General features: G+C 42.4%; 1 protein-coding gene across 1 annotated transcript in view; it reads left to right on the top strand.

The window, feature by feature from the left end:
* LOC105391614 (histone-lysine N-methyltransferase ash1) overlaps positions 1–25737 on the top strand; it is a 52366-nt gene extending 26629 nt beyond the window's left edge. Inside the window, exons 5-23 of the mRNA XM_048628658.1 lie at positions 3452–3628; positions 4904–5018; positions 6473–12173; positions 12515–12708; positions 13091–13229; positions 13810–13975; positions 14425–14581; positions 15387–15487; positions 15635–15979; positions 16243–16534; positions 16757–17098; positions 17444–17598; positions 18496–18750; positions 19364–19369; positions 20070–20239; positions 20969–21071; positions 21469–21636; positions 22049–22195; positions 22605–25737. Coding sequence (XP_048484615.1) covers positions 3452–3628; positions 4904–5018; positions 6473–12173; positions 12515–12708; positions 13091–13229; positions 13810–13975; positions 14425–14581; positions 15387–15487; positions 15635–15979; positions 16243–16534; positions 16757–17098; positions 17444–17598; positions 18496–18750; positions 19364–19369; positions 20070–20239; positions 20969–21071; positions 21469–21636; positions 22049–22195; positions 22605–22742 — 8871 coding nt within the window. The 3' untranslated portion in view covers positions 22743–25737. The remainder of the gene's footprint in view (positions 1–3451; positions 3629–4903; positions 5019–6472; positions 12174–12514; positions 12709–13090; positions 13230–13809; positions 13976–14424; positions 14582–15386; positions 15488–15634; positions 15980–16242; positions 16535–16756; positions 17099–17443; positions 17599–18495; positions 18751–19363; positions 19370–20069; positions 20240–20968; positions 21072–21468; positions 21637–22048; positions 22196–22604) is intronic.
* The last annotated feature ends 535 nt before the right edge of the window (positions 25738–26272 follow it).

Below are 26272 nucleotides of genomic sequence, written 5' to 3' on the forward strand. Positions count from 1 at the left end.
ACGCGAGTGTCGACTCGCCTAACCGCAGCCGAGATAGCCCTCGATCGGCCAAATGATAAGTCAATATTGTCTTTGTTTTGTAATCGGATCGACCGCTGTAGGTCGTTTAGCGTTGTAATAAATAAGCTTCATTTCTGCGTCTCGTCTTTTAGTTTAAATTTATTGGTGGAAGCTGTTGCAAATCAGTCGCTTCCAAGTATTGTGTGTCACTCCATCACTTTCCAGTTAAGCAGCGATGCTGGATCATAAATTCATAAAGCAGTATAGTATACCTATAGTCTTGCTATAGTATAGCTGTGCAGTATAGTATAGTAGTGTAGCCGTGACCTTCTGTTCTTCCGCGAGAGTGCCGCCGCCGCGCGCCGCCGGGTGTCTCTGCCTCGGCCAAGTTCACGGGCACGGCTCGGCTGCTGGGGGTCACTCTATATGATGAAAAACACTATCTCGTTGTATTAAAAGTTCTCGTTCGTTCCTTTTTCGTCAGTAATAGAGTAACCTGCCTGCAACATGTTTGTTATGATATCTGCGGCCCATTCTCTTTATTTATTTATTTATTTATTTAATACTTTATTGCACAAATATGAGATATAAGTGTACAAAAGGTGGACTTAATGCTAAAAGCATTTTCTACCAGCCAACCTACAGGAGGTACAAGTAAAAAGGTGAAAAGGTGCAAAAAAAGATAAGTATATGAAAGCAGGAAAAACTAAAAAGTAGATTGCGTGTTGTACTGAACAGTATACTGGTTTTTGAAGGGTCTTGATTTGCGGAAGCACGTCTTCGTTTTCTTAAGTTTATGGGGCGGCCTCTGAATACAATACAATAAACTTTCAACTATTCAGTGACTGTAGGTGTAGATAGTGCATGAATATAGTTTCTATACTTAGTGGGCTCCTCAACTTATACCGTAACAATAGAATTTTGATCTAATAATTGCATCTCATTGGGAGTGAAAGTGCAATAAACCCGGAGCGAAACAAACAATCGTACGCCTCCGAGCTAGACAAAAGGTTAATATAATAATGCCGTTTGAAATGTCGAAACGAGTTCAGATGGTGTTTGCGTGAGTGGCCATCAGCCGCCCCGCCCCAAGATCACTGTTCATACTTCGACACTCCGCTCTACTTAGCAGGTATTGTTCTCGACATTTGACTGTGGTCGATGACCCCGCAAATCAACTGTTTACCGACACCCGTCTCGGCGAAAATAGATAAAAGATTTCACATGGATTGTTTCGGTAATGACAGCGGCAAGCGTTGAACATGATTGCTGAACACATCACGAGCTCCGTCGACACCCATTACATAATTATAACTAATAGGCCACGGGAGAATCGCCGTACAAACAAGCCAGAATTTAACATTAAAAAACCATTTAACAAGTAGGTATTGTTAAAAGTTATAATTGTACCTAATTAAGCAATTGTTGAAAAGTATTTGATTTGCCGGCTGCGTTCTTTACGCGTGAAATATTATGTCTTAAAATGGTCTAATGACTAGACTGGGCGCTGAGCGGGCTTCGTCGTGTTTATAAAAAGTTGTTTATCACTCGAGCCGCAGCCTCCAGGCATGCTGTTACGGTTGCTTCGGATTTGCTTCGCTGAAAATTAAATACTTACGATAGTCCAGCTCCATACATTGTACAGACTATGTTTGTTTAGAAAACACGCCGTCAGATATAAATCTCGACAGATCACGAGGTCGTTAATGTGATATTCGTGTCGGCGCCGTCTTCAATACCGTTAGCCCATTGTCGATTCAAATGCATCGAGCTTTCATATTTGTCCGCGTTGCCATTGTATGATTTAGCTCGGCCCCGCATTAGATATCTGTCGAATCCGCGAGCAGATCTATTTGTGTCAAACGGAATAATAAATCTGTGTTTTGATTGCGCCGCATGAGGCGGGCTATTAATAATGTAATATGTTGTCGCGGCATGGCGGTGTGTGGCGGGTGTCCGGCGGTTTCCTGGTTGATATGCGAGCCGATAAGGCCGGCGGCCACGCGACACTTACTGCAACCCCTTCTGTTGCACGGCGGGGGCGCGCGCCCTGCCGCCTTATTGATTAGCACCCTCGGAAAATCACCTTGTTGGAGAAAACACACGCCCGTCACCCGCTATTATTCAAAATCATACTCCAAACAATGCGTTGTTAGCTGTTACTGTCGCTAATGTGCAAGCTATTTATTCCTGTCTTGTGTTTAATGAGGTGCTGTTTTAATGTAAAGGATTATGAGGATTATGGGATAGGTGTACGTGAGCTCGTTGATTGGGTTAAGTTCGCTATGCAATTAGCGTGCGAACAGGAACTTTGTTAAAATACTTGCAGAAACATTGAGAAAGCATGTTTATTTTAATAGCTAGTAACCAGTATTTCCTTGACTTGTTGATACGCTACGGAGATAAGTGCAGTTCACACTGGCATTTTATAATAACTAGCTAGGCCTGCTGAGCCGAATTACACCAAATCGTGTGCCAATAAGTCAAATAATGCGATGGTTTTGTAAGCCTTTGTACTTTCGAGTCGTGAGTTGTACGATCATTGAAAAGGCTGGCGGACAAAATAAATGCCTGTATGGTTTATGTACGCTGCTTAATCGCTGTCGTAACACCGATTTGCGGTAATTGTACATTACCGTTTGTTCACTGCGCTAGTTAGGATTAAGATGGAGTTTGTTCCTGAATTAGCATTTTAACTGATACTTTGAGAACTAGTAGGTAGCATTATATACTTATAATCGTGCGACCACACGGCTAAGTAGCTATTACATTTTATGTGCAATCGAAATCAGTGCTAGGGAACGCATAGTATTAGTGAAGGAGTGTATTGCGGTCAGCGGCGCCGCTTGCGACAGCGCTCCGCTCCGTTGCGACAAATCAATCTACAACTCTAAATGGCAGCACTCGCAGCTCTTAATGATTCTAGCGCGAATGCGATTGCAATGCACCGTTATCCACTGGAAGAATTAACGATAGCAATTGCCTCCGCTGCCTGAGATTACGATGGTTATTAAATTATTGTAATTTGAATTTGTAATACTGTATCGCAATTAGAAGACGGAAGCTGTAGTCCGTGGCTGTTGATCCTTATATCCGTTCCCATTGGACAGTGCAATTTCTAGGACTGATCAAATTTATAGCTATACATTTATTTTACTCTTTGTTTACCTACGTTTTACAGAGATTATTAAGTTAAATGATTTCATATTTGTGCAATAAAGTATCAAATAAATAAATAAATAAATTGGTTTAGTGCACTTTGAAAAAAATCACTTAACTAAGTAAAGGTGAGGTCCCATTAGAGCGATGCGCTGCATTGCATCGTTATATGGAAGACTACGCTGCGACTACCCAACGCACTAATGGAGCCTCGCCCTAACTGAAACATGCGGCGGCGGCAGATGGTTCCAGCACGTTCCGACGACTAACTTTTCCCTACATTTGTCCCCAGTTCCCGTCGCCGGCGGTGGAGAGCGGGCCGTGCGGCAGCAGCTCCTCCTCGTCCACGTCGTCATCCTCGTCCTCGTCATCATCCTCATCGTCCTCTGATTCGGACTCGGCGGACGCGAACGCGCACGCCTCGGCCGACGACTCGAGTGCCGCGCTGGTAGCTGCGTGTCAATTACAGGTACGTTAAGTTATCTAAGTTACTACATACTTTTTCTTTTGATTTTTTTGGAATCATGTAACAGACTGGAAATGTAAAAGCAGGATTTTGTATAATAGTAAGATGTATAACTTTTACACAGACATACTTATGTCAAACGTTGGGCGATAGAGAGCTGATAATGTTTTAAATGATTACAGCGTAAATGAGATGATTCTAATTGATTGCAAAATGCCTAATTAATACAAATTAATTTCAACGTAGAAAAGGTTGATTTAAACTCGAAAAAAAAAGTAGAGTCTACTTACTTGAATTAGTTTTTTTTGCAAATTATTTAGGTACTAGAAACTAGATTAATGTACCTGAGGCAACGTATGTAGATGTTACAAGATGGAGTCGAGATGTTAGTGTCAACTTTATACGTTCGAACGGCACACTTAACAGTACATCATCAGTGTAAACTGACGGCTCATTACGGCAGGCAACTCCTCAAAGGTGCTATTAAGCCATCCCATTGACTCGCCGGCAATCTACGGCCGAGTTCAGTCATTACGAGAATACCATCTCAATAGCATATGCCATTATCGCACGTATTAATAGCATAAGCTCCGCAATATGTGAGAAGCATGTGCGAAATATCCGCGTATGTGATAATTTTATGCCGTGTCTAACTAAGTAGGTATTCGGAATTTTTGATTAGCTACCGGTATGACTCATAAACATGATAATGCTGAGATAATTTGTATCGAAGAATACCGTTGTTTGTACGTGTTATTTCAGGTCTAAAAAGCATCTTAAACAAAAGTACGCTAAAGGAGTGACTGGCCAATCCTTTCACTAATGACAAACCTTAGTCTAGCACGATTAAAAACGATAAAGTGTTACTATTTGCCCTTCACTCTATGGTTAAATTATAAATACACATGAGCTAGGATGTCTGGACTAGACTCTGTTCCGTATACAGAACTTAGAATCGGCGCAATGCGAGCTTGCAAAACGTCGTCACGCATTCTCCTATGGAACTCCTGCTAGTGAAAAGGAGACGTTATATTATTAAGTTAATGCCTAGTTTCACCATAGTCTGTTAGATCATTAACACTCCTGTTACATTGTATCATGTCATCAATTATACGTCATCTCCATATTAAATTCGTGACAGATGTGTCAGAAGTCAACAACTTATCCCTTGTGATGATCTGACTTATCTATGTGGTGAAAATGGGGCTAAAGCCGTTAAAATTACCCTTTTACGTTTACGAATCAAGCCTTTTAATAAACCCTCGTTGCTCTCCGTAGGTGATCGACGATGCGGACCTTGCTGAGCTACTGCCGGAGCAGGCGGCGCCCGCGCCCGCCTTCCCGCCCTTCGCCGCCGCCGATACCGCGGATGACAAGTCCATGGCGGATAATGGTCAGTGCTTCTGTGTGGCTTTATAATACTGTGGGGTTAACAGTGTTACCATCACCAACATTAGCAATTAACAGAGGCGAGCAATTCTGCTTATTGTTTTTTTTTTATTGCTTATGTTCGGTGGTGTTACGGTGGCTTACATACAAATACATATAAAGTATTCGTGATGTGTATTTTGTGAGAAAATGAATGATGTGTCTGTATTACAATAATTATCGAAATCCATACAGTTGTATAATCGATAAATAAAATCTGACAATGATGTTAATGCCTTGAAAAATTCGCCCTTCAAGGCGGTGTTTGGTTTATTACCCAATAACCAAACACCATATTATTATAAAAACAAACATTAACAATGGGTAGCAATAAAACGAGTGACTGTAAATTACAGTTCTAAGTGTCAAAATTAATTAATTTGGGTTATAGAATTACTAAGTGAGCGACTGACTGCGAGTGACGAGAAATCAACAGAACAGCAACTTACAAACGTTAATTTGAGTTACTTAAAATACAAAATGAGCAGCTTCATAATATTTGAGCGACCTAATATTTGTTTGAGTGTCAACGTTACGTCCTGCATTTTTTTCAATATTTGGCAAATGTATTTTTTATACTGAGCGGCATTTTATCTTAAATGAAGTGTTTCGAATACAAAGATACACTTATGAGCAGAGTATAATGAGCTCACATTTAAAAAATAAAAATAATATGAAATAACTATTTGAAGAAACACTATTCTATTAGTTGAGAAATTTTATTATTGAAATATAAGGGTTATTAAATAAAATAATGTAGGTACTCCGTAAAAATAAACTAATATGCATGCATTTATTTTAATCAAATGAACAAAAAATTAAATAAGACGCTTCAGTCAACTATAAAAAAACTTCTTATTAATACTAAGAAACATTGATAGGTATGAGGAGCCCTACTACTCATCGTCACTGGTAAATAAGTGCGGGCTTGGACTTAGTGGGCCAAGCCCAACTCACCTGACTGCAACGATTCGTCGCCCCGCCCCCATTCGAATTCGCGCGCATTTAAAAATCTGTAGTTTTCATTAAAAAGCGTATACCAATAATCATAAATAAAGCAGCATACAAAACTTTGTTCAAAGTGAACTTTTTAGTAGTTCGCTAAGTATAACCTCACTTAGAAAAATCGAATCTATCTTAATATTGAAGTTGCCGTCTCTGTATTTCCAGTCGCTCACTTAGTAATTAAGTCGCTCGGATAAAATTTTAATATCTGAAATGGATTTATCACAATCCACTTTTTGTAAGCTCGTTCTGGATTTTATTATAAATCGATATTCGTCGTCAGTTTAGTTAATTTTTCGCTTACTCTAATTCATACCGCTCAAGTTATTAAAACAGTATGTCATCATCAGTCGCAAAGTTTTTTTTTGTTCGCTCGTTTTATAATTCCCCATTAACAATACCTTTCCTTCCCAGGCGACGGCTCGAGCAGCGAAATGGAGCTCACGCCCCAGCTAGTGACGGCGGCGATCCAGCGCGCCACCGCCGACTCGTCCAGCTCGGAGAATGAGTGCTCCAACCCGGGGGCGCCCCACGCCGGCTCGCACTACGCCTCCAGCCTGCTGCAGCAGTTCGTGGCGCAAACCCAGCTGCTCAGCAGCACAGCGCCAATGACGCCTATTGATGCAGTCCCGACTATAAGTGACTGTGTTCTTGGGCAAATTAATCATCTGCCTGAGATACCGCCCTTGCCGACAACCTTCCTCAATAATACTCAGCATCTTAGTCCGCAACAGACGGAGGAGTTAACACAAATCAATAAGGATTTAGAGGAGATAACGTCGGTTGGTATCACGATACCGAACCCGCCGAGCTTGGACGACTGTGTCGATAATAATGATTTTATGACGCTGGATATAACGCAAGGCGGATCGGAGCTGGGCAGTGAGAGCGACCTGTTGAAGAGCTCTCCGCTGACTGTCAGCGCTGACATGACGCCTTTAAGTCAAATTGAAAGTCATAAGCTAGACACTATCAGTACGAATTCGGTGGAATCTCAAGAGGATGTTAAGAATGTTATAGTCGAGTCTAGAAGGAAGAGAGGACGGCCGCGGAAGGTTAAAGAGCCGGTTAAGGAATCTCGTAGAGAAGACAAACCAGCGGGGAATGTTATAAATGAATTTCACAATAATAATGACCCGCCTAATGTATCTCCAGATTCAGGAATCCTTTCGAATCATAATTCGCCAACACATTCGCCCATGAGAAGGCACGATATGGACAACGCTCACAATAGACTAGCTAGAAAGACTATACAAAAAGAGAACAACACCAGAGAAAGAAGAGCAATGAGGTCTAAATCTAGAGGTAGGAGTAGAGGCAGGACAAACAGATCTGACTCCAGTGATTGCGACTTCACGAGAAAAAGGATAGAAAATGAAGTCAAACAAATTAAAACAGAAGCCCCATCTCCCGTTCCTCTCAAACAGGAACAAAGCAAATATGAGAAACCGAAGAAGAATGATCAGAAGCTAGACATTGCCGCCTTAGATAGAATGTTATATGCCACAGACAGAGTTTTATATCCCCCTAGGAAAAAAGTGGGTAGAAAGCCCCAAGCTAAAGCGAAACCTACTAAGAGTACACCTAAAACTTTGAAAGATAAGAACCGGTACGAATCTAATGAGAGTGATGATGACTCGTTGCCGTCGAACAGATCTGTGCTCGCGAATGTGTATGCAAAGAGGAAAGAACTGAATAGTAAGCTTGCCAATTTACCTAAGAATAAGAGCAGTAAGTCGTTCAACAACGCGTGGAGAGACCACCAGAGTGAGAACGAGGCGGCCGCCGAGGACCCTCTAGACCCCACATGGAAACAAATCGACCTCAACCCCAAATACAAAGATATCCTCTCAGGCTACAAAAGTGACTACGAATTCAAGCCGTACAAAAGCTGCAGTAGACTCATAGAATCTGGGTACAAGAGCGACTATGGATGCAGGTCGGGGTATAAAAGTGACTACTGTCGGGCGGGCGGGTATAAAAGCGATCATAAATCTGGGTATAAGACAGACAAGTCGGGGTACAAGACTGACTACAGCGTGCGTAGCATGCGGCGACGAACGAGGAAGCTCAAGAAAACACGCTCCGTAAGAGACAGATCGTATTACAAGAACCAGAGGCATTTCGTGTCAGACCAAGAAATACTGTTGCTAGCCAACAAGACGTTTAGCAGCCTCACGCTAGGTCACAGTTCAAGTGAATCGGAGTGCGATAGCTATCTTCGGAAACCCAGTGCTAGTCCTAAGTACGTGAGTGTATGCACTAAATACCCGATGGTAAATAAATACAGCTTCGGATTCACAAAGTTAAACAAAAAGCTGCTGAGAACGAATTCATCAGACCCGTTTGCCCCCGGTCCAGTATTTAGTGGTCTACAGAAACCTCTCACTACGTACAATATATTCAAAGTCAGTCATAATAATAATAACACTCTGCTCAAGTCTCCGACTAAGGCACATCATTCTGGCAAAACATTGCCAACACTGAAACCCTCTTTCAACCACAAATTCGGAGCGTCACCTATATTTTCAGCCCCCAAGAGCACTAAGAAAGAAAGTGATGCCCTGAAAACCTTGAACAGAAATCTTTCACCAAAGAACCGCAAACATCTCGGTAAAAGCTCGTGTAGCCAAAAGAAAGATGCGACGAAACCTCTTCCAAGCATTTTTGAAAAGGCGAAGAATAGTTACGTCCCTGACAAATCGCTGCAACGAAATGTGTTCTTAAATTTCAAGAAGCCAAACATGAAGCCTTCTTTTCATGTGAGAAAGCACAGAAGAACAGTGGTGCTCGCTCCGCCTAAAATTAACCTGCAACCCGCAGAGAGGCCGTCGAGAATCACCATAAAACAAGAGAGCAAACATCATCGACACAGAAGCAGGAGGCGACATCGATCTAGGTCCGTATCCAGATGTCGAGAAACTAAACCCCTCGAAACCATTGACCAAAAGTTCAGTCAGGACATGGATAGTTTGGTCTTAAACTTCATTAAGCTTTGCCACGTCGCCCCAAAACTATCCGCGAGCGCGTCTCCGAGCCAAACTAAGAGAGAGAGCGAGAAATCTGCTCCTGAACCACCGCCTGCTAAAGTTCCCAAAAGAGGCTCAAAGAAACGCAAAACTACAGACAACCAAGAGATAGCCACGCCTACCTCTAAGAGAAGGCACAAGAAGCAACTTACAGAATCTCAAAGCAAAGGCGGCAAAGATACTAACGAACATAAACTGCCGTTGAAAAAGAGGCATTACCACATCAACTCGTCCACCAGCAACACCCTGAGTCTCAGCCTGGTAACAGCCGAGTTTGATGAAAACGCTAAGGTTACTAGCCCTGAGAAGTTCTTGTGCACGGAAACTGATTGCTTGGGCGCTACAGAGGAATCGCCTAAATCCAAAATGTCCCCTCAAGAGAGAAACAAGAAAGGCAATGAAACCGCCAAAACTTCTAGTCAATCCACAACTCAAAACAAACCGACTGAAAACTTATCAGTGAAAATTGATGAAACTTCAACAACACCTAAAACACATTCGCCCAATTCATCAAACTGCACAGATGATGAACTTGCAATCAAAAGGCCGTGCTCAGAACAGTCGGAGCTATCCAAGAAAATCTATGAAACTTCTGAAAAACTTAAAGCGGTGCACAAGATGGTTCATGATTTGGAGAAGTCCTTGCCTAAAAGTAAAGAGACAGAGATGAAGGCAGAAGGAACCAAAACCGATTCGCTAAGAACCATGTCTCCAAGACACGAAGCTAAAGCACCTCCTCCTCGCAATGCACCCATAGTGACACCCAAGAAACGTCACCGACTTGAAGCCGACAAAGCTATAACTGCTTCAAGCCTAGACCAAGTGGTGCAGTCATTAGCTAAGAAGTTATCAGATGACAAAGTACCGAGTCCGGCCGCCAATAAGGACGTCAATCAGAACTCCATGGATGACTCCAAGTCCGAGTCGGAAAAGTCTGAACGGTCCAGTGAAACATCACCTACTAACATAGTGGATCCCCTGAAGAGCATGTCTGCTAGGACGTTATACAAGAGCTCCATTCCACCAGCGCAGAAGTCTGAGATCATGACGAGAAAGAAGAACAGGTTAGAAGGCCTCACTAGTAATCTAGTCTCAAAAATAAACCCTAGTGCGGCGACAAAGGTGCTGGACACTCTTCTGAACAATAACATCCGAAAGTCTATTGAATCTAGAATATTAGAAAAGGAGAAGACACATACTGAATCTCCGAACAAAACATCTGACGATAAAGGCAAAGTAAAGGAATTGTCACAAGCAAGTACTAGGGCTACTGTCATTAAATCTCCCGTGTCTAAAGGCAAGCTATTGGAAACTAAGAAGTCCAAAGCTTCTGAACCGTACGTGGAGCAAAAACTCGTCATCAATGTAGATAAACCGACCGGCATATTCGAACCTTCAATAGATCTGGAGGATCAAATACCTAAGTCGTCCATTTGCGTTAGCAATATCATGCATGACAGCAGATCGAAGTCTAAGGCACGATGTTCCGATAGCAAGAACTCAAAACCCTCAAGCCCTTCAGATCCCGAGGCTGATCTACCTTTATCCTTAATATCTGAAACCCCTGACTCCATTCTAAATAGACCTAAAAGAGGAGAGTCTATTGCGGCGGTTATCTCCGATAAGATTCTCGAAACTACCGGCGGACACAATTTGCGGCAAGCTAAGAGGAATCTGAACAGTGAAAGCGATGATGCCAACGAAAAGAAGAAGAAAAGAACATCTGGCAATCTCATCAGGGAAAGCAAACTGGTACTACCACCAAAAATACTCGTGCCTAAGGTCCAAGCCGAAAGACTACCTATTTCGGAGTTAAACAAGAAGACTGCAGTTGCTGCTGAAAAATCTGCGACTAAGGAGACTGACACAAAGCCGATAGAGCCGCCATCTAAAAAGAAAACCAGACGGCGTAAGGCATTCAACAGAACTGGATTCCCCAGTGTGAAACGGAAGAAGAAGAAGGTTGAACCGAGCGCGAACGTCAGCCAGCACTCCGACAGTCACTTCGCCTCTGAAGACACCGACCATAATTCTTCAGCATTCGAAAGAGTTCCGAAGGATGGCGAAGCTACAAACACATTCTTGGAGCGAACAACAAATAAGAAAACTGAACTCAAAGTGGTCTTGAATAAGGACGAATGTCCCAAGCAAGGCCGCCTAACGGTAGTGGCCTTAGAAAAACTACAAGGTAAAGAAGTAGTAGAGTCCCCTTCAAAAGCTTCAGAGAGCATTGCAAATGATAAGAAGAATTCAGGTACCTCCATTCTCCGAGCACCGGCCTTGCAGCTGAAACAAAAGCAGGAAGAAAAGGAAATCAATAAAAACCACGTAAACAAATGGGAAGTCCTTAGTGAAACCGACAGCATACCATCCCTGGCTAGCTCTATGGGTAACGACCCTGAAGACAGTATACCATTGAGTCTACTGAATCTGAAGTCCGATAGACCAAGCAGTCGCATTGACACCGCAGACAGACTGAAGCGGAAGTCTAGAGCCCTATCGCCTTCCCAAGAAGTTGAGGACATCATCTTCTCCAAGAAGAAGATAGTGGAGAAAACCCCTAAAGTCGGTCTTCGGCCTAAATCCAGTATGGCGGTGCTATGTCCGAGCGAAAGGAGGCTGACTCGAAGCGGTGACGTCACTACCGATGAACCGAAGAGCAAACAAAACAAGAAGCAGACATCGGAAGTGAAGACCTGCGAGAAGCCTTCAAGCAAGCCAGCCGGAATAATCGCAAGAAGGAAGTCGAGATCCTGTCAGGTGAACAAGAAAATGTTACACAGCTCACGGGACAGTTCACTCGAAACGCTGATTGGTCGGAAGGTCCGTTCAATATCGCGCGAGCCGCTGGACAACTTGCACCAAATCGAGAACGACCCCTTGCCGTTGAATGAGAAGGAAATAGACTTCGAGAAGAGTATAGACGTGTTGTCCAAGAGTGTTATTTGCAAGAAGCGTGTGGCAGTGTCTAGGGATGAAAGTCCTGCCAGCAGCGTGGACCGTGCGCCCGTCGTGTCCAAGAGAAATCCGCGGCTGAGGAAGAAGTTCCTGGTGGCTGGACTCTTCTCAGACTATTACAAGGAAGAGTGAGTATCAATTATATACACTTTTAATAGTTATATGCTACATAAAATACACGTAATAGTTATCAAACGTTTCATTACAAATTATGCAGCTATAATTAACGAATCTATAAAAACGAAGCTAAAACCCCCATAAAACTATAACAAATGAACGATTAATGTTGATTAATTTTGTATGGATCGATTACCTCACAAATAAAACACCCAATTTTTTACCACAAATTCTCGTCATTCTTTGTTAGTTTAATTAAACTTTAACAAGATACAAAATTGTACAGCTACTTATCAAACCGTTTCCACTTTACTAAAGAATCATTGACAACCACCCAATCTCCCAATTCCAGTCCGAAACCCGAGGGTAAAGGCAAGAACCTGGTCACCCAGACAGAGTTCCCGCCGGGCCTGCTGGCGCCGCCGCCGTACTGCGAGCGCTGGGTGCGACGCCGGCAGAGACACTTCACGCTGCCCTACGACATCTGGTGGCAGCAGCACTACAACCAGCCGGTGCCCTCGTGGAACTATAAGAAGATACGGACAAGTATGTGGATCATTGATTTGGTGTCTGGTTTTTTTTATAATTAAATAAACTTTAATAGATTTTGGTTTTTCAAAGAGGATTTCAAGATTTATTTGTGATACAAAAACGGTTTGCTGAACTAACCTAAATAGAACATAATTAGATGAAGAAAGCCGCGGACAGAGTGTTACGACTATCATCAGGAGAGTCTTATGTGCTTCAGTAGACGATTAATGGATTTAAAAAATCACCCCTGCACTCGGAGTTACTCTTTCGTTTCGTCGATGTGTTATTTAGCTAGCTTCTGAAATAACACCTCATATAAGAAGCTCCTCATACGTATGATCCCCTACATGCTATAAGTACAAAATAATAACAAAAACAAACCTTCGTATTATTCCAGACGTATACTACGACGTGAAGCCATCGGCGGACGAGTGCGAGAGCGTGGCGTGCCATTGCTCGGCGTCCACTGGGTGCAACGAGGACTGCATCAACCGGCTCGTGTTCTCGGAGTGCTCTCCCCAGCTGTGTCCGTGCGGGTACGTGAATGTAGCTGTTATTGCTGTGTGGTTATGGTTCAAAGTGCAACAAAAACCCGATCGTATTCACGGAGGCCAGTGAGCTCGACGTGTACGTTGGATTAGGTATAATTAAGAGGTATCTTATTGCTATGCTATTTAAGCTAAAAGGGGCATGTGTGACTATGTTTATTAATATAACATAGATTAACTAAAGCTAGCTAACCACATACTCTTGGGCATGGTAGTCTTGAAATTCCCCAACTTGTAGGACCGATTCTACTGGATTGTTTGGCTGAAACACTGTTTCAGTAATAGAAACACATGTCAAAAAAAATAGTTAGACACTACTTGAAATATTGTTCATAATGTGTACAGTGCAGCGATTACAAGATTTTTGAACCTCCATTAACGTTGCGTATCGTCAACTGTCACTGTCAAAATGTAAGGTATTTTTTTAGTTCCAGAAGTGACTACGTTGGCGCTGTTCTTTTTCCATATTATGTTTGTGCATTATCGTACAACGCTAGAGTATTGCGACGCTAGCCTGTGATAGGGGCTCTGTAATTACCCAAATTAACCCCCACTATCCCCCCAACAGTGACCGCTGCAAGAACCAGCGCATCCAGCGGCACGAGTGGTGGCGCGGGCTGGAGCGCTTCATGACGCAGCACAAGGGCTGGGGCGTGCGCACCAAGACCGCCATCACCTCCGGCGACTTCATACTGGAGTATGTGGGCGAGGTGGTGTCTGACAAGGAGTTCAAGGTACGGAAAGACGGCTGTTGAAGCCATATATGACCGGTGGGGTAATCGAGCTCTCGAGTGGAGAGCACGAACAGGAAAGTTTAGCGTGGGACGCATTCCGTGCCGCTGGACCGACGACCTTAGACAGGTGGCCGGTAGTGGCTGGATGAAGTCCGAGGACATAGAGTTGTGACGCTTCTTGGGAGAGATCTATGTCCAGGGTGGACGATGACAGACTGATGATGATGATGACACAAAGTCAGCGTCCCGTTTATCAAACCCCATCTTTATCACCCTGCCCTCGTATGTAGATAGATAGAATATTCTTTATATCTATACTAAAACAGAACTATTAGAAACTATTTTTTCAGAACAACTTTTGAAAGATATTTTTGATCAAATAAGGACAGTTGTACTAAAGTATTGCAAGCCTCATTCACATTTATAACACAACAATTTTCCATCCACAGGAGCGCATGGCGACCCGCTACGCGCGCGACACGCACCACTACTGCCTGCACCTGGACGGCGGGCTGGTTATCGACGGGCACCGCATGGGCGGCGACGGACGCTTCGTCAACCACTCGTGCGAGCCCAACTGCGAGATGCAGAAGTGGACTTCTAACGGTCAGTGGGACTATAGGGCTTTGTAATAGGTAGGAAGATAAGGCAAGAGCGATTTGAGGAAATAGAGATCAGGGAGCCCCGCAATACTAAGGATGCCACGCTCTTCTATGGTACACCATTGAGTGGGAGGGGTTTTGTGTTGAAGCCTAAGGCTTAGGTAGAGGTGAGACATTGCGCGGCATGTATCGCGGCGGGTTATATTGTTATTATGAAACGAGAAAGTATTAGTGACAGCCAACTTATACCAATAATGACCTATTTGCATCATGATAAGGTTATCATGGTGTTGCCATCAATAAACGTGTGATGGTATCATGATTCAGTGCCTGCACGAGTTTTGAGCGATGATTTATTAAATACTCATTAATATTATTCATAGCACATTTAGAATAATATCTTTTGCGTGTTATTTCCACAAAAAATACGAAATAGCTTGCAAAACAAAGCGTATAAATACATTCATGATTCGCGCCGCACCGTCCAATATTCGCGCTTCATTATACCCCGTTGTTCTCCGTCACGGCTGTTGCAAGTTTGATTGTTTAGTTGTGCAATCTGCTTCGCAATATTAGTAACATGTGTGTTTGTTTGAATTTTGCAATGTAAGTACAATAAGACCACGTAACTTGACCAATGGATGCACAGTAGACACTTTTAGTTCCCTTTGGAGGTGCGGGGGGAGGCGGCATATGTCAAAGCGCGTGACGCTTTGCTATTGGTCTATTGTGGCACTTCACAAGACGGCCGCTTTTTTGTTCCACTTTTATGTGGTCACTAGTGTAACATATTATGTGTTTGTTTGCAGGTACATTCAGGATGGCGTTATTCGCTCTCCGGGACATTGAACCGGGCGAGGAGTTGACGTATGACTACAACTTCTCCCTGTTCAACCCTGCTGTCGGACAGGTATGATATACAATTTTACACGTTATACGAGGGTTGTTAAACTTACTCAAATCATAATAAAAGTATCTGTGGTATACATAGAAAGGGTACATAAGGGCTGATAGACATCCTTCACCTATAGATACTAAATAACAGTTCATATTTCAGCCGTGCAAATGCGACTCCGAAGACTGCCGAGGCGTGATTGGCGGCAAATCACAACGAATCACCAAGCTGCCGATAAAGGCCCAATCACGGAGCGGCGGCAACGCGCCCAGCCAATCACAGGGCTCGAGCCAGCCTCGGGTCGGGAGACCGCGCAAAGCTGTCAAATGCAACAAGAAGTTAGAACAACAGACGATATCCGTCTGTGACAGTAACAATATGACCATACTGCAGTATCAGCAACATCTGAACAAGCTGTGGCAGGAACCACAAATGAAGCCGTTGACGGCAAAAGAGAGGAATCTGGTCAAAGATCGACACTGCTTCTTGTTCAGGAATCTGGAGAAGGTAATCTATTTGATGTATTTTGTAAACTAAAGCTTGTGTTTGGTAACATAAAGGTGCCGTATAATACAGCAGTGCCAGAATGTTGCCAACGCAAACAAAAAAGGGAGCTATCCTAAATAGCTGTACTTAGAAAGGTTTAGGCCGCTATATGACGGCATCATTATCCTAGCAAGGCCAGGCCACATAACATGAATGTATGGAATTTAAATAAGACGCTATTAATGGAAAGTACTTGCATTCACTAACAATAATTTCCCCCACAGGTGCGTCGTATAAAGGACCGTCTATCCATCGCGATGACGCCGTCCCTCCCCCCTCCCGAGCCGGCCCCCGCGCCCCCCGCGCCCCCCGCCGCGCCCGCAGTCACCAACGTCGACCCGCTAGCTTTACCAAGCAGTATGAACCCTTCCGTCTTCCTCACAAGGTTGAAAGCTCTCCGTGCGCCTAAAGAAGAGGGGAGCAGAAGGCAGGTGGATGACGATCCCAGTTTGAGCAAAAAGGAGAGGCTGAATAAGGTGTTTAGGGCGCTTTATGAGACTGTTGTTGGGGCTAATGGTGAGTTTTTATTAAATTACTTTTAAAATAATGATAATAATTAGTTGGTTTGCAACTGTAGGACAGAATATCCTACGGCCATGTGGCTGTAAATGTTGTATTGAAGCTTTTTCATAGCTGGACTGGCTTTGTACCATTGTATTATGCAATGAAATGACGATAGTCTGGATTCCTAGCAACTGTTTATAAGTTTTATATAACTAATGTATGTTATCGTTGCAGATGACAAAGAGACTCCAATCTGCGCACCGCTACTGAAACGCAAGCCGGCGATCAAAGCTCAAGAAACGGGAACCACCCCGGTGGCACCCCTAGACCTCAACACCATAGATGCAAACTTAACCAGCGGCCATTACGAGTCCGTCGCACAGTTCGACAGCGAAATGAATGCAGTATTCACATCGATAACGAGAGAGCACGGCCGAATGTCGACATTAGGGTCTATAGCGGTGCAGCTGAAGAAGATATACAATACGGCGAAATCGGACTTTGCCGAGCAGTTGGTGAAGATATCTGGTCCCGATGAACCGCTGCCGGCCGGCTTCTTGCAGAAGAATAAGCCTGGTATGTTGTTTTTAATGTACTAAGAAGTAGAGAGTGAATGATGCGAGTGTAAATTATATTTTATGCGGATTGAATTTTTGGTTAGTATTTATTAATCATACGTCATCATTTCTGTTAGCCCGTTTAACAACAAATCACGCCAATTTAAATATCACTTGAGATTGAACTTCAGCACTATAAAAGTTGGTGGAAAGGTTAGCACTTCAATCTACATAGATTCCTATTCTCTCGCTTGCGCATTAACCTTACTACGCGCGTGCAAAAGAGACAAATAAAAATAGCTCGATTTTCTCTCTACACTTCAACCGGTCTTTACCTCTTCTGACACTCCATTCTCCTCCACAGAGGACATAATAATGTGCATATGCGGCCTGCACGTGGAAGAAGGCCTCATGGTGCAGTGCGGCGGCGCGGCGTGTGGCGTGTGGCAGCACGCGCGGTGCATGCAAGTGGCGGACACACGACAGCCGCACTTCTGCCACCAGTGCCGGCCCACCGAGGTAATTTTAATAGATAGATAAATTTATCGAAGTAGAAAAAAAGGCGGAAGGAATCTCGCTAACTAAAAAATGAGGCACAACAATGGCGGTGACATGAGAGTGTGTGGGTGCGTAGGTGCGATGTAATTGGTTAATGCCGGCGTAACAATGAAATCGACTTACTTAGGGTGCTTCGGTTTTTAGTTAGCGAGCTTCCTTCCGCCTTTTTTTCTACTTCGATGGATAAATCATTTATTTGTTCCACTTAAACATACCACAAATCAGATAGGTACAGGTATTCTGTTGTTCTAAGATGTCCGTCAGAGAGGCTAGACTCAAATGTCGTTGCAGTCTACATAAGCCAAGTAAATGTAGAAAAGAATAGAGTATTACCTACTTTAGACGACCCTATCGCTAAGAGTAATGTGCACGTGGAGGAGGCCTCATGGTGCAGTGCGGCGGCGGCGTGTGGCGTGTGGCAACACGCGCGGTGCATGCAGGTGGCGGACACACGACAGCCGCACTTCTGCCACCAGTGCAGGCCTACTGAGGTGAGTGTGTGCTGTAATGCTGTGTAATGTGAGCCTGAGAGGCTACAGTCAAATGTCGTTACGTTACTGCATTGCTTGCCAAGGAACTGTTATCCCTATTCTACATCGTTACGGGGATATTCGTACAAATCTAATGTTACAGGTAGTAAAACTAGATTTATACGAATGACCGCCGGTCACAGATAACGCCAGGCCACTCTGCAGAGGTTACTAGAGCCTTTCTGTGGCTCATAGGAAGCCATTCACCTTGTTCTCACCAGTATTCTCTTATCTAACCAGAGATTTTTCATACTGTATTTGTCATACTCTAAAGATTCTTCAACTTATCAATTCTTCAGTATTTTAAAACGGCTTTCCCTCTCACCAGGTGGACCGTGAGATCCCGCTAGACGACTACACGGAAGAGGGCCACCAGTTCTACCTATCCCTCATGCGCGGCGACCTGCAAGTGCGGCAGGGCGATACGGTCTACGTCCTGCGAGACATCCCGATAGACGACAAGCACCCGGACGTGAGCCGGCGCGGCGCGGAGGACGCCGAGTCGCCGAAAACGAAAAGGGTTGATAGGAAGAAGGTGAAGAATATGGGCAAAGGGAAGGAGAAGGAGGAGGGTGGGGCTAAGGTATGTTGTTTTTTTTCAGACTATCAATTTATTGACTGTAGGCGTTTTGGTGCATTTTAGGTACTTCGCTCAAAAGGGGTTATAGCTTATACGTGCGAGATAAAAAGTGCCAAAGCATTATTGATATGTCGTTATAGATTTCCAAGGAAACGTCGAGGAAGGTTTGAAAGCCCTTTAGACGGGATAAAGGAAAAACAGTTTTACATTTGTAATTAAATAATGCATTAGTGTCCTTAAACTGTACTTGCAGTTATTTAGTCCATGTCTTAACAGACTTAACACACATTAGTTTACTATAGTAATCAAAATAGTGAGGACAAAATAAAAACCTTTTCCTTATTATCTTGGTATTTCATGTTTAACGTCTATATTTGCAAATTGATGTGCTTACTATAGTAAACTAATGTTTCACTAATATAAAATTAAGAAACCTTTAATGTTATTGTATATCATTGACTCTCATTCACTATTCATTATCTTGTGTTAAATACGTAGATTTAAGAGCAAACATGTTTGTTTGAACAATAATTTGAGGCATATCTGTTACAATCTTAATTGTTTGCACATCAATTTGCAAATATAGACGTTAAACATGAAATACCAAGATAATAAGGAAAAGGTTTTTATTTTGTCCTCAGTATTTTGATTTGTGAAACGGAAATACCCGCCCAATAGCATTGAACTATAATTATTGTCTTACTCATTGTATGTATAACTGAAAGTTACATACATCTTTCCTTATTTTATTTATAGATGGTTTCTTCAGCCCCCGTATTATGTAACTTCGAGTGGGGTTGGTTGGTATAAAATGGCTGACAACTTAGAGCATTATTAATTAACAACTTTTTACTGACTTATCTGATTTCACAAACGTTTATGTTGAATGTAAGGATATATTGGCAGGCTTCTTGCATATTTCTTTCACTAAGATTTTTGGTGTTTTCGGTTAATAAGTCTCTAAGTTGATACCAATTATCACCGGTTGCTAACTCTCAAAAAGTTACAAAATACGGGGGCAGTTAATGTTTAGCTACGTTTCATACATATTTAACCAATCATTAAATATTTTCCACGATCTTAGATAGGTAGCTAATAATAGTTGGATAAGTAAAGACGAGGAAAGAGTTTTGTGTTGTGGCACTTCTCATTTCACTTGGAAGAGACCTAGAGACCCTCACCAATTTTCGAAAGTCTTACAACAAAAGTGATTCAGAATGACCCCCTGCGTCACCCTTTTTCAGCTTTTGACCATTTATGCAACACCTGATATAACAGAAGTTTTGACGTTCGCATAAGATTAACCAACCTTTATTCCGCAGGAGATGGAGGTCCGCAAACACACATACCAAACTATTGGAGAAATCCCCGTGTCCGAACTGGACATATTCCGCGTGGAGCGACTGTGGCGCCACAAGGACACTCGCGAGCGCTTCGTGTACGGACACCACTACCTGCGCCCGCACGAGACCTTCCACGAGCCCACGCGCAAGTGAGTCTTGTTGTCTACACCACAGGGTCTAGTATACACTGGGCGCACGAGACCTTCCACGAGCCCACGCGCAAGTGAGTCTTGTTGTCTACACCACAGGGTCTAGTATACACTGGGCGCACGAGACCTTCCACGAGCCCACGCGCAAGTGAGTCTTGTTGTCTACACCACAGGGTCTAGTATACACTGGGCGCACGAGACCTTCCACGAGCCCACGCGCAAGTGAGTCTTGTTGTCTACACCACAGGGTCTAGTATACACTGGGCGCACGAGACCTTCCACGAGCCCACGCGCAAGTGAGTCTTGTTGTCTACACCACAGGGTCTAGTATACACTGGGCGCACGAGACCTTCCACGAGCCCACGCGCAAGTGAGTCTTGTTGTCTACACCACAGGGTCTAGTATACACTGATCAGTATAGACGGAGCAGTCGACATAGCTTTGGCGACCTTTGAATCAGTTGGAACTTACAACAACACAAGCTTCTACAACCTTACTATGTAGATTGGTCGAGTTGTCCAATACCTAGATACTTGACCAATTTCGTGCAGTACACGCTGTCATCTTGGGTACCTCGTCCCCGCCACGTCTTTAACCCCGCAAGGAGGGTCGCGCACGAAGTTGCCGAGCTATAGCATACTATCCAAATTCCGATTCCGCTATTTACTGCTCCATCTCGTTGTCACCGGCCCATATATCACATACTAATACATTCGTCGTTTGTTCTAGATTCTTCCCGAACGAGGTGATGCGCGTGCCGCTGTACGAGGCGGTGCCCATCGAGCTGGTCATGTCTCAGTGCTGGGTCATGGACCTCAACACCTATTGCAAGGTAAATAATGTATTTGGTAAATTACATTTAGTATTGTGAAACGGTTGACTAAGCCAATAAGGAAATGGTAAACTGTTATAGTAGCTCTGTCTATTCCAAAGAAGTTGCAAAAGTGGCAGAGTACGTGCAAATCACACGTTGCGTTGCGACGCCGCACCGCAAAGATTTCGAGTTGTGAATTTGACAATAAAATGGTGATTTTGCAAAATCACAAGGCCAAATCTCTGCGGTGCGACCCCGCAACGCATCGTGTGCCCCCGCTATAAGCCAAAATGGGGTTGACTTATTAGTTATTTTGTACAACTTTTGTCCTGCCTATCGTAAAAAGTCACGTGACTATCAAAGTTTATATATTATAGTTTTTTTCGATTTTTCAAAATTGCCTCCCCTTCCCCAGGGTCGTCCCGTCGGCGCGTCGGAACAGCACGTGTACATCTGCGAGCTGCGCGTGGACCGCACGGCGCGGCTGTTCACGCGCGTGTCGCGGCCCAAGTACCCCATCTGCACCAAGGCCTACGCCTTCGACCACTTCCCGCAGCGGCTCAAGATCACCAGGACTTATGCTGTGAGTATGATGGACTAACAAGATGCCAAGATGAGGTGCATAAAAGGAGCGTTATGGGGTGTCGTATCACCTGTAATTTATGTATATTATACGTCCTGATCATCCGCTGTTAGCTAACCTTTTCGCCTCGCTGGAAATACCTAGTCCAGCTGTAGTGTTTCTTTATGATAAGGTAAGGAGAAGACTGACACGCAGATAGTGGCAGTGGAACTACATAGTACGTCACCTATTATACTGATTCTAGTAATTATAAATTTATACGACTTCCGCCATCTTGGATTTTGATCTCCAGACGGTTTGGATTTGGCACTTTATAAAAATGTGATTATAGTATCTATCTTTTTCCCATATTTATATTATTTAATTTCTAACCTCCCCACCACGTAATCTAATCTATCTTCCTTTCCTTCAGCCTCACGAAGTGTTGCCGGAGTACCTGAAGGGGCGCGCGGCTAAGAACAACGCGGCCAGCGACAAGGACGGCAAGAGCAAGGCCGCCCAGAGCAAGGAGGTCAAGAAGAAGCTGCCCGCCCTGCCGCCGCCGCCTGACGACGCTAAGGTATGAGCTCACAGAATATTATCACCCCAAAAAAATGGACGATGTGCTCCGTTTCCTATAGTTAGAGTAGAACCCTGAAACACCTGTACTATGTTTAGATTATTTACAATATTGTCGTTTATATTCCTACTCTATTTCAAAATGTGTCTTTGTTTATTTTTTATCGTTTTCACATCTAAACAGTTACACCAACTTTGACTTACGTAGTACGTACATATTTAGACATAGCTTGGAACTAGGAGAGCAAGTCGTATTTGATCCAGGAATCGCCTCTCCCATCTTAAATCTCTGTACGGTAAAAAGTGGTAGGTACATTAACCCCACTATCTAAAAGGTAAACTGGAAGAGAATGCTATTAGCACTAAGTTCGCCTATGTGCTATAAAGAATTTAATAATAATATCTAAATCTATCCTCAGGGCGCACGAGAACGTCAAAAAGAACGCGTGAACGGCATCGCGCGGCGCCTCCTAGCCCAGGGCGGCGGGCGCGGCAAGGTGGACGCGTCCTACCTGCTGGACTCGCGCCGCCGCCGCCGCCTGTCCTGACCGCGAGGGCCGGCCAAACGCTGTCTCTGTTGCACTTAGACCACCGTGATGTGGTAGACAGGGATGGAGAATATGGTAGAAGAGGGCGCATATCCTGACCGCGAGGGCAAGCCAAACGCTGTCTCTGTTGCACCTAGACCACCCTCACGGGGTAGACAAGGATGGAGGATGTAGAAGAGGACGCAGGATTGTGAATATTCATATTAAGGGTTGGAAGGTTGTTCCTTTGCAACTATCAGGTGTGGAACAAATACTGTTGTGTTTGATAGCGATGATTGTAGCCATTGACTGCTGGTTCAAGTCAAGGGTGAACTTAGTTGGAACTAAAAACGATTGTGAAAGTTTGCCGAGTAATGTCAATAGATGATGTGATTCGGTCTTGTTTTCCGATGAGGAGTGCGTGTGTTATGATTATTTGTACAGGGAGGTAGATATAGTTGGACATGTTCTCGAGTAAATAACAAGACGTGGCATTGATCTGTAAGCAGTAATGTGGAATGAATGTACCTACAATAGCGAGCATAGAATTAATACTTACACATGCCTTAGAACTTAACCGTATGACTACCGAAAAATCGTGTCTTATTTATTAGTGTTACAATAGTTAAACAAAGCTGTAGATTGCTTTATGTATTCTACAAATAGTAGGGGAGATTGATGGCATTCCATTGTGGTATTAATAAATATTAATGATGACTTCCATGTACATGTCTGTAAATATCGGAATGGACAGTAACAGATTCGACACATAAATTAAGATGCACTAAGCTAAGAATCTCTATACTGTATCATGTAAAGTTAGATCTATACAACGCTATCGTTAATATATTGTAAAGCATAATGTATTCTTGTACGGAAATCATTTGGACATTGATCATGCATCATTGAATTTGTTGTTAATTTATTGTAAATCTATTTTTGGTTTGACCAATCGAAGTCATTAAAATCATATTTCTTAGTCGACTCAATCTCAATAACATGAATTGTGTTTTTCTACATTTCTTCTGCTCGTGTTTTTTTAGTTGTAGTTATTTATATTTCTTATAAACAATTAAGTACATAATGTTTGTAGTAGTTAAGTAACTTATTTTAAGTCATAATTATATTTTTACATAAGCTTATATTGTTATTAGATTAAAACGGTAGGATAGTAATATACATAGCTAAATGAACGACCAGTGGTGCGAACTGATGTTGAAAGTTGCAGAGTTTTAATAGGGTTTAGATACAGATGAGTTGATTTTGAGGGTTGTTGAAGTAGGTATTATCATGTTTGATTTAGGTTATAAATGCTAGCCCCAGGTAAAGTTATGATTACTGGTTAATTCAGCTATTGAGGCAGTCTGGCTTTAATTACGTGGAGATTTTTGAATGAGCTTTTTTTTCTATTTCTGTATGAGCTTTCTTTTCTATTTCTGTATGAGCGCCTGTCAACATTGCCTAAGGCTATTTTTTTTCTCTCTGAGTACTTTTCGAGTATTATTTTTATGTATTTAGTTGTTAAGCTTGTACATAGACTAGCTGTATCGAGAGGTGTTGGTTGTTTAAATCGAGATAATAATATATTGCTTTTCTAATGAAGTGTTCGTTGTAAGTTTCTCTGCTTTTATTAATCTTGTCACTGCGCAGGTTGCTGGCCTTTATATTGTGATTCAGAGAACAAAGTTGTTTTTGTTTCTAATTTATTTGTAAATGTTAGGTTTTTACGTATTTTCTACGTATTTTGATTATACACTGATATCTTTAAATCACTAATTTTCTTTCTAAGGACACTTGGGGGCGAAGTTCACACCCACCACTGATTCTAAAATAACATGACTCGGCCTTATTGCAGATAATGTTTATTACAAGCTACTTGCACCCAAGTATATGTATTTATGCACAACTACAGTATTTTCTTTATACACATACAAAATGTGCTTCTCAACATGATACACTATAAGGCACTCTCTTTCTAATTAAGTACATTCTAATTTCGATCCCAAAATGTAGTACAAACTTTCGTGCTTCTATACATATAAAAAGGACATATGGTAGCTGTTAAAGATGTTAAAAATAATAGAATACTTACTAATAATGGCTTCTTGGTCGAACTTCGACCATGGCAGCAGCCTATCCCAGTCAGTTATGAGCAAACCACATAGAGTCTAGGTAGTCTAGGCCCTAGACTAGTTCTAGTGTGCAGTCTGCATACCTACATCTTTACAGTTTGCTGCACGCTATGATGTCTATGAGATCGCTTCAGCAGTCGAAATTCGTCTTAGTAGCCATATCACCATAATAAATATTCGTAGCACATAAATTATGACATGGCCTTGGATGCACCTAGAAATTAAACAAACTGGAGTTTACATACATTTACATTATACAATAACATACATTAGTTGAAGTTCATTTTAGATAAGCAATTACAGATATAATATTCTGCTACATATCACAATGTTAAAACATAAAGATCCGTGCCGAAATAGTTTAATTTAATCTTGTAGGTTACGTCGAAAAGCGATGAATTGTATAATAGCCATAAGTACATAAAATTAAAAAAAACACCGACGAGCCAATATTATTGTTAGTGTTCGAACCAAGTCGGGTTTTTATGCAATTTCGGCCGCAGGAATAATTTTATAACAATGTGATATGTACCCGACACAGTACCTAATCATTTAATATATCGGAGCACTGCGTACTTACTAGGTAATAGATTCGAAATACATAGTTAACAATAACCAAGATTATAATAGTTAAATTAAAGTTTCATTCATGTTTGTGTGTTATAAGTAGTTAAAAAGTTCACATCAGTTATTCATTTATTATCAAAATTTTGGGATCAAAAAGTAACAGGCTATTTTTTTAACCGTTTGGTAAAATTGGCAAATCATAATTATATTATTTTGATGATTTTTTTGCTAAAGAGAACTTGATGCAATTTTACTTTTATGTAAGATGCTGCCATTTGTTGTAACTCATGTTTTATTAATAAATTATTAAATCTGGAGATATTTCTTTAATTTATTTCCCGAATTAGGTTAGGTAAGTGTATAAATATACCTTTTCATTTCGATGAGTCAATAATTTAAACCGGAATACCGATATTGTCAACAGTGGATTAAAGTATGTCAAATCAATTTGAATACCTAGTGCAAAATAATACCTATTCATATGCAATAAAAACAAACAAATCAACGACCTTATACATAAGCTAGCCATATATCACACAATAACAAGTATGTCTCAATGAACCAAGTCTGTGTGGCCTACAACAGCTGAGCCAGCCTTTTCTCTCTAGTAAACAAGCGTAATAACATCATGCCCTACGCTAGACGTCAATCACTGTATCAAGTCCAAGGGATTCAAACGACCCGAGCGGTGGCCGTATTATGACGACTTACAAGCTATTTCCCTTTGACATTTCCTTTAGCCATTAAGCTTGATTTGGTATGAGCATTTACGGGTAGGATTTAGGTTCCCACGTATGGTCCTAGTGGGACCACGCCGCGTGTATTAGGTACTTGTTGTACTTAATACTTAAG

Source organism: Plutella xylostella, chromosome 21, assembly GCF_932276165.1.
Source record: "Plutella xylostella chromosome 21, ilPluXylo3.1, whole genome shotgun sequence".
In the NCBI taxonomy this organism is placed as follows: domain Eukaryota; kingdom Metazoa; phylum Arthropoda; class Insecta; order Lepidoptera; family Plutellidae; genus Plutella; species Plutella xylostella.